This window comes from Impatiens glandulifera, chromosome 1 (genome assembly GCF_907164915.1).
Source record: "Impatiens glandulifera chromosome 1, dImpGla2.1, whole genome shotgun sequence".
Classification (NCBI taxonomy): Eukaryota; Viridiplantae; Streptophyta; class Magnoliopsida; order Ericales; family Balsaminaceae; genus Impatiens; species Impatiens glandulifera.
In genome coordinates this window covers 6,190,475-6,198,792 of record NC_061862.1, presented here as the reverse complement: position 1 = coordinate 6,198,792, position 8,318 = coordinate 6,190,475, and the positions used below count along the sequence as shown (strand labels likewise).

General features: G+C 35.5%; 2 protein-coding genes across 3 annotated transcripts; one reads left to right on the top strand and one right to left on the bottom strand.

Moving 5' to 3' along the window:
• The first annotated feature begins 997 nt into the window (after nucleotides 1–997).
• Nucleotides 998–2,680, top strand: LOC124933906 (TBC1 domain family member 15-like). Its single transcript, XM_047474386.1, has 7 exons — nucleotides 998–1,183; nucleotides 1,272–1,375; nucleotides 1,451–1,791; nucleotides 1,871–1,959; nucleotides 2,054–2,159; nucleotides 2,237–2,334; nucleotides 2,414–2,680. The coding sequence occupies exons 1-7, from the start codon at nucleotides 998–1,000 to the stop codon at nucleotides 2,678–2,680; spliced, it is 1,191 nt and encodes a 396-aa protein (XP_047330342.1).
• Nucleotides 2,681–3,299: 619 nt separating this feature from the next.
• On the bottom strand, nucleotides 3,300–6,596 carry LOC124919602 (DDRGK domain-containing protein 1). 2 transcript variants are annotated; one of them, XM_047459873.1, is made up of 8 exons: nucleotides 6,291–6,596; nucleotides 6,112–6,214; nucleotides 5,476–5,582; nucleotides 5,103–5,204; nucleotides 4,861–5,022; nucleotides 4,606–4,662; nucleotides 4,408–4,444; nucleotides 3,300–3,840 (listed from the first exon to the last, which is right to left on the bottom strand). In XM_047459873.1, the coding sequence occupies exons 1-8, from the start codon at nucleotides 6,411–6,413 to the stop codon at nucleotides 3,641–3,643; spliced, it is 891 nt and encodes a 296-aa protein (XP_047315829.1). In that variant the 5' UTR covers nucleotides 6,414–6,596; the 3' UTR covers nucleotides 3,300–3,640. The 2 variants fall into 2 exon arrangements, with proteins under 2 accessions (XP_047315829.1, XP_047315830.1); XM_047459874.1 differs by having other exon boundaries at nucleotides 6,112–6,211; nucleotides 6,291–6,595.
• Between the last annotated feature and the right edge of the window lie 1,722 nt (nucleotides 6,597–8,318).

The window sequence follows — 8,318 nt, the reverse complement described above, 5'->3', positions numbered from 1 at the left end:
TTACTATTAAGTATTAATATAATATTTCACATTTCCATCATTACCTCCATCCTAATAACTAATAATTTTTTTTTTAATTATACCCACATTTCACATCAATTTTTTTCCTAATACTAAAATAAAATTATTCCTCTTCATCATTATTTCTCTTCAATTACCATACTATTAATTTTATTTTATTTCTTAATTATAATAACAACAAAATTGTTAGAGTTATTCGACTTTGACAACATATCTATATAGGTAAATAATGTTTTTTATTTTTTATTTTTAAAATTTTTGATATTATTAGTTTTAAAATATATTATTTAGTTAATCTTCAATCCTTTGTAACTTTTTTTTAAAATAAAATATATAAATACATACTTTAATCGAGTACACCACGAATTAAAAATGAAGATAGAAATAGAAATCAAATGCAGGTGATAAAATAATAATCGAGTTCCCTTAGCACAATAATAATCGAGTTCCCTTAGCACATACTCGTTACCATGTCTCACGTAGACTGTGAATTAGGAATGACAATTTCATTTCGTCTCTGGTTTTTATTGTTAAGAAACATAGATAAGAAGAACAATATCACAGGAAGAAAAATCTTATAGGAATCATATTTTTATTTATTTTTAACCCAGTATCAAAACAAAAAGTATTTTTGTTGTGAATATATATAATAGAACACGTGACAAATGACAGATATACACACATGCATGCCTCATTTTGAGGGTTGTCGTGAATATAATTATGGGTGAGAGTTGAGAAAATTAAAAAAAAATGGTGTTTTTGTGTTTTAAGGGGTTGGGAGAGGAAGAGAGAAGATGACCAGACGTTAATGGTTTATCCCTCACCACCAGACACACACAGACAGACAGACGGGAGGAAATCCCAATACTCTCCATTTTCAAGGAAACTAAACAAACTAATAATTATGTTTTTGTTTTGGTCGAGAGATTAAATTTCCATATAATCTGGGTTTTTCATTTATCGGGATTCAGCTCCGATGTGGAGGGCAGCTGATATCCCCACTGATAAATACTACGAGGTCCGAGCAGAATGCACCGATGTTCCCAAAACCAAATTCAAAATCAAGGCTGGTAAGACCTTAAGCATACGGAAATGGAAGTCTTCCTTCAGTCCAGAAGGTTATGTAGATATAGGCAGGACCCTTACCAGAATCTACCAGGGTGTAAGTCATCATCATCATCATCATATATCATTCTCTTTTTATTATCATAATATAACATATCCATGATGAATCTTAATTACTTAATTAGGGTATTCACCCCGATATCAGAGGAGAAGTTTGGGAATTTCTATTGGGTTGCTACGATCCCAAGAGCACATACGATGAGCGCGAACAAATACGAGAAGACAGAAGGTATAATTCAATTCAATTGCGTTCTCCTTCCCTTTGTTGTTCCGTCTATTCATTCATTCGTTTGTTCATTCTCAGGGCTAGATACACGGTTCTAAAGGCGGAATGCAGCAGCCTTTTCCCTCTTATAGGGAGCGGCAAATACGTAACGGCGCCCATTATAACTGAAGACGGCGAGCCTTCTCAAGAACCTATAGCGCTCGAGCAACTGACCATGGAGAATGGACAGTGTATAACACTGGAAAAGGAGACAGACAAGAAGATCATAGAATGGAAGTACATCCTTCATCAAATAGGTCTTGACGTGGTTCGTACAGACAGGACTCTAGTTTTCTACGAGAAGAAAGAGAACTTGGCCAAGCTTTGGGATATTCTGTCTGTCTACGCTTGGTTTGATACAGAGGTCGGTTATTGCCAAGGTGAGCCCACCAGCCATTCCAACACTTGAATATATATTATCTACCTAAAACTGGACTACTGGTTGTGTTTGTGGAACAGGAATGAGTGATCTATGTTCGCCAATGATAATGCTTTTCCAAGATGAAGCAGACGCGTTTTGGTGTTTCGAACGCTTTATGCGCAGAACGGTGCGTAAGTCACCCTACAAATTGTCATTCTTCCATAGAATCGCACAAGTATAACAATTGGCTTTGCTTACCTGTGTGTTATTGAAACTCAAAGAGAGCAAATTTCAGATATACAGAAAGATCTGTCGGGGTCGAGAAACAACTCTGTAGTTTGGCCACAGTTACTCAAGTCATCGACCCGAAGCTTCACCACCATCTAGGTATGCATATATTATCGTGTTCATACTTTTGCGATGGGATTATGGATGTAAATGTTCGTTCTCTCTTTCTCTATCAGAGGAACTGGGAGGAGGCAATTATCTATTTGCTGTCAGAATGCTTATGGTTTTGTTTAGAAGAGAATTCTCTTTTGGAGATTCTCTCTACCTTTGGGAGGTATGTAAACTGAAAAAGAGAGATTACATGTCTATCACATACAGTTGATGTGCATCTTTTTTTATCTAACAAACAACAGATGATGTGGGCTCTGGAGTATGATCCGGAGAAGTTCGCCACATATGAAGACCCTGACGATGAATGTAAAGGGCGGGCAAAGTCAATACGAAACTATGGAAAGTACGAGAAGGAGGCGATGAAAAATGGTGGTGGAAAAGATGGGGAAGCTCCGCTCCCCATATCGGTTTTCCTGGTAGCCAGTGTTCTTAAGGATAAAAGCGCCAGGTTACTGAGCGAGGCTAGAGGACTGGATGATGTTGTTACGGTAAGTAAGAGTCTTATGTGAGAAAGATTGATTGTTGGTTTATCACTAATCTCAGTCTGTCTTTGTAGATTTTGAATGAAATGACTGGAAATCTTGACGCAAGAAAAGCTTGCAATGGGGCAATGAAGCTACACAAGAAATACTTGAAGGTAAAAACATAAATACTAACCTCAGTTGGATTTAACCAATAACCTTTCTTCTTCTGAATTCTGAATCTGCATCTGTTGTTAAAGTTAAAGTTGCAGCAGGCCAAGAAGCCTTGACATCGACATCTTCATCTTCCTCCCCAGCATCCGATTTTCTCCACATCTTCTGGAAAAATGGTGAATGAACTTGGCAGGTGAAAGAAGTCCATGCTGAGTCAGTGTGTGTGTGAGAAAGAGAGAGGAGGTTTGGAGAGATTTTTGCTTTTTTACCAGGCAAATATGCTAGTTAGTGTATGCTTATTAACCATTCATAAGTTTCTAATTTAATCCAAAAAAAATTATTCTAATTTACACTGAATAAGAATAAACAAAGACATAATGGACATGTATGAAGTACGAACACATCAAAATAAAATCAAAATCCTAAATGAGGAAACTATTTTTCCTCATTTATTAAGGGTAAAATGAGAAAAATTAAAGATGGCAAAACTTGCCAACTAAAGAGTAAAAACATCTATAATTCCAAATGGAATTAGTTAGTAGCAGATAACGACAACAAAATGTAGTAAATGTGCATAATTCCAAACAAGCTATTACATGCATCTCATTTCATCCAGTAAACTAAACCTTATGGGCAGTTTTCACATGACACATCAACTCCCTATGTGACATTTGCAGAACCAACTTTTTCTATGAGTAGTGTATTATCCATATATATAAGGAAGTAGTATTCAAAAAAGGAAAAGGGCAAAAAAAAGAGCATCATACAGCCAACCAGCTGTTCCCTCCTCTTTGATCATATGTCATGTTATACAGAGTACTTACATTGATCAAGTCAAGCAGCAGTAGTTATCTCCTCTATGTTCTCAACAAACTGAGGTTTCTGTTCCAAATCTATGAACTGGTTCGACTTAGCGGCTAAGTGTGAGATGCTAACTCTACCCTGACGCTTGATATAATCTGCAACAGCTTTCATTTCTTCCATGGAGATGTAAATGTATTTTCCACGGTCATCCATCACACCAGATAATCGCCCTATAACAAAAAAAAGGGAAGAATGGGAGAAACATTACACATTGAATGAACACAATCCAACTGCTATTGGTCCTGAAGGAGACAAGGTTAATTATATCTTTTGTTCACTCGATAGATCTTTGTGGGATGATTTGATAGTTGCTGAAGGTAGGTTCATTGGGTTATGTTGGAGAATTTTGGGGACCAATGGATTGGCTAGGCAAAAACAACCAAACTCAATAAGGATTGGAAAATGATCACAAATGCCATATGGGGTGAAAATACAGGAGAACAAAGAAAAAACTCTTAAGCAGGATAGAATCAAAGGATTGTCTTTCACTTCTTTTTCATCAATTATTTATAAAGGGCGGAAACATCTCAGGGTGGGAAGTTTTAACATCGTTAACAAAATGATTAATAGTTAGTTTGCACAATAGGACTTATTTTGATGTTTTTCACAAAAATGCTTTTTCAGGTCACAAGAGTACTCCATTTGTTGCTCTCCATTTGTTGTTCTCATATTTTTTAATAATATTTTCTTTACCTTTATCAGAAAGACAAACAAAAAGGAAATGAAATGTCTCATACCCATATTCTCTAGAGAAGTGATCCTGTTAATACAATCCTGCATCCAGAAAAATAAATCTCACAGAATCAGTAATATATGAGAAATAAAAATACTCATCAAAGGAAACCATATTGAGTACATATTCATGATTGCACAGAGTATAGGGAAAGAATACTCCTTCTGTACTAGTTGCTGAGATGATGTAAATCAAGGTTTACCTGTGTTCGCATCTTGAATTCTGCAGCAAGATCTTCCAATGGAACACATTTGTGTTTCTGCAAAATGATCACTGGTGAGAAATGATGAACCATAAGAATTAGGAAAACTATGCACCAAGTTTCTTGAGATTATTCAAAATCTCAGAGGTTTTAACTTCCAGTTATCCAACTGGATATGTCTAGAGTAAGCAGCATACAAACTGGACTGAACTGAAAAACGATAAAGCATGGGGTTGTCACAGAACCAAACACTACCTTAATGTATTCCACAAAGTCAAAAAGCAATCCCTGTGTTCCATCTTGCACTTCATTTTCTGTTGTACCTTCAGCATCAACTGAAAATTCTCCTTTCCATTGATCAAACTCCTGAGAAGCAGCTTCCTCCTCCTTGGCTTGACGAGCCTTGGCTTCTTCTTCCTGCATAATCCAACTGTGTCATAAAATACCAATAGAGTATACTGTCCTACAAATCTATGGAGTAAGGGAAGTCAAGAAACCAGTTGTCTTTCTTGTGCCTCCCTCTCCTCATCCTTCTTCCTCCGTATATCATCGTAACGATTTTGTTTTGATTGTCTTGATTCACGAGCAGCTTCGTCAGCCTTCATAGGATATCAATAGAAAAGGAAACGGAGTTATTCATGCTTGCAGAAAGAAAAGAGACTGAAATAATATAAGTAACAATTTTTAGAAACGGTATTCAGGTATATAGAAGAGTTCCTAACAAATTTATTGAATGAATCGTACAGTGTGCAGTTCGTGAACTATGTGCATTGCAACTGAAGCTTTTGGCAATTCTAATTAGAAGTATCAGAAGAACAAGTGGGTCTGGATACTAGAGTAATATAAAAGATGATATAGTTGGGCCACCACCTGTCTTTGTTCTTCCCTTTCTTGTCGTTTCTTCTCCTTTTTATTTGGAGCTTTACCATTATAAAAGTCCCCTCCATCTGCTTCCTCGTCGCTCTCATCAATTGTTTCTGTTGTTAGAAATTTTTGTCTCATTTAGTCAATGAGAAATGAGATAAATGTACTATGGGATGAATCAATGCCAGCACAAAACAAGTAAATCAGAACTAGGTTTCACTCAGACAAATCGTCTGGCTTTCAGAAGGAAAGTTAACAGCAGGTGTATCAGATCTCTTTGTATTATCATGCATTCTTAAGAGATACAGATCTATAGTAAATCCAAATACTGTTCAGTCCTTAGTCTGCCTATCAGTTGCCTCACTAGCGTGATGAAAATAAGTATCTGCAACCAAATTCGAAAATAGAACTGGAGAAAAAGAGGAAGAACAACAATGATCACTCTCCACTTGCAAACAAACCACAGACAATCAAAGTTTGGCTACACGATGCATTTTTTCTTGATAAGCATAGGTGCTAAGTTAATAACTAATAACTATACTCTTACAATTGCACTTATTTCTGATTGTGATGCCACAAACTATACTTTTCATATCCAATTCAATCTGATTATCAGAATAAATGCAATAGGAAAACACGAACCTTCCACCGGGGCAGATGAAGTGCTCGCACCCGAGGCTGGTCTTCTACGCATCCTACGAGCTGCGCCAGTAGCTCTCACAACAGTTTCCCTCCGCCGAACCTGCTTCAGTTTCCAGAATACATATCATACTCATAGTTTCCACAATCAAAAACCGGAAAGCCTAAAAATGATCCCCAACCTGTGGTTGTTCTTCTTGAACATCATCAGAAGAGCCAGAATCCTGTCGTCGCTTCCATAGATATAGAGGTATCAGTGCAACGATAAGAAACACAGAAAGAATTGCCACAAAAAGATCATCCATCCTCCAAAATTTTCGCCGCTTCGAGGTTTTCGTAGGTCCACAGAGACGAGATTCAGACTTCAGCAACGATCTAAGTGCACCAATAGAGGTGAGAATAAGAAAGAAGACGGGCGATTATAAAACTTGAACGAGTGAGGTCGGAGAAAACCGCAATCCCTTTCGATGATACCGTAAACCAAGATAAACGGGGGCATCCGGGAAATAAATACAAGTCTTTGCCGCAATTTCTCTAATTACCTTTTTTTTTTTTTTTTTTTTATTAATTAAAAAGTATTATTTACATTAATTAATTAAATATTTTAAAAAAGAATATTAATTTTATTTACAAAGTTTCAACCATATAATAAGTTTATTTATAAAATTGTAAAATTTTATATAAAATTATCAAAAATAAATGTAAAAAATAAATAAGATAATAGAATCATTTAACAAGTTAGATTTGTATCCAAGTGACGTCCACATATCATTCCCGTATTTATTTTATATTTTAAACTATTTTTTTTTCATTTCAAACAAACCTAGACTTAGTAAATAAATGAATAAAACTACTTTGTTTTTTCACCTAACTTACCTCAATTCCTCACTTCACTAACAGCTGCAGTTGCCGTCCTCTTCACCAGCAGCTCTCGTCGCCCTCTTCACCAACAACCGCCGTCGTAACCATTCTCTTGACGACGACAATAGTTGGTCCATCGCGACCTTCGTCGCAACCCTAATATGGATGGACGTGAAGAAATGTTAGTTTTATCTAGGGGTGAAAAAAATTACCAATATTATAAGTATATCAAAAATACCGTACCGCAGTATGTCAAAAATATCGATTTTTTCGGTATGCCGAAAAAGGTAAGGTATGATATCGATACCGAAATTAAAGGTACGATAAAAATATTAAATTTTCAAAATTTTGGTATATTGAAATATACCGAAATACCAAAATAATATTGATAAATTATATATATATATATATATATATAATACTTATAAGAAAATAAATAAATTTAATATTAATTTAATTAGAAATATTATTGTTTAAAATTAATTCAAAATATAATTGTACTGTATTATAAAATATATACAATCTCTTCACATTTTATTTTATAATGTATAAAACTAAGGGCTGTGATAGTGAGGCCGATGCTAGGCCTCCGACCATACATCGAATCCTCCGTGGCTGCCATGTGTGCTTTGCCAGGCTGTAAAAAAATGCCACATAGATTCGTTTTATGATCTGAGAAAACGAAACTACTTTCTCTCTTTTCTCTATCCTCTCCCAGACAACCTTTCTTGTAAACCCTAGAATAAATTCAGTTCTTCCGGAGAACCTTATCGACGGCGCCCGGGATATAACTCGATATAAATACATTTCGACGGTGGCTGCTCCGGAGAACCATATCGACGGTGGTCAGGTAACTCCATATGACTACTATGTTTTGATACTGTGTTTTTTCATCGTTATCTTTAATCGTTATTCTCACTTTATCTTCAGATCAATACAACTTTATATTGACATTGTTCGGGTAACTCCATATGACTACTTTGTTTTGATATTGTGTTTTTTCATCGTTATCTTTAATCATTATCCTCCATTTATCTTCAGATCAATACAACTTTATATTTACATTGTTATATTGAGCTCAATACATCATTATATTGATCTCAATACACGAATATATTGAGCTCAATACACGGATATATTGAACTAAATACACAGTTATATTGAGCTCAATACACATATATATTGATCTAAATACACTAAGCTTAGAGTGAGGGCTCGAGGTAGGCCACCAACGAAACGAAAATTATCTGCCGTAGAAAAAGTAATTAACAGGTCCAAACATTCAACAAAGGTTAATTTTACCTCATTGAGTCGTTATATTGTGTTAGTTGTTTTGTTATATTGAGCTC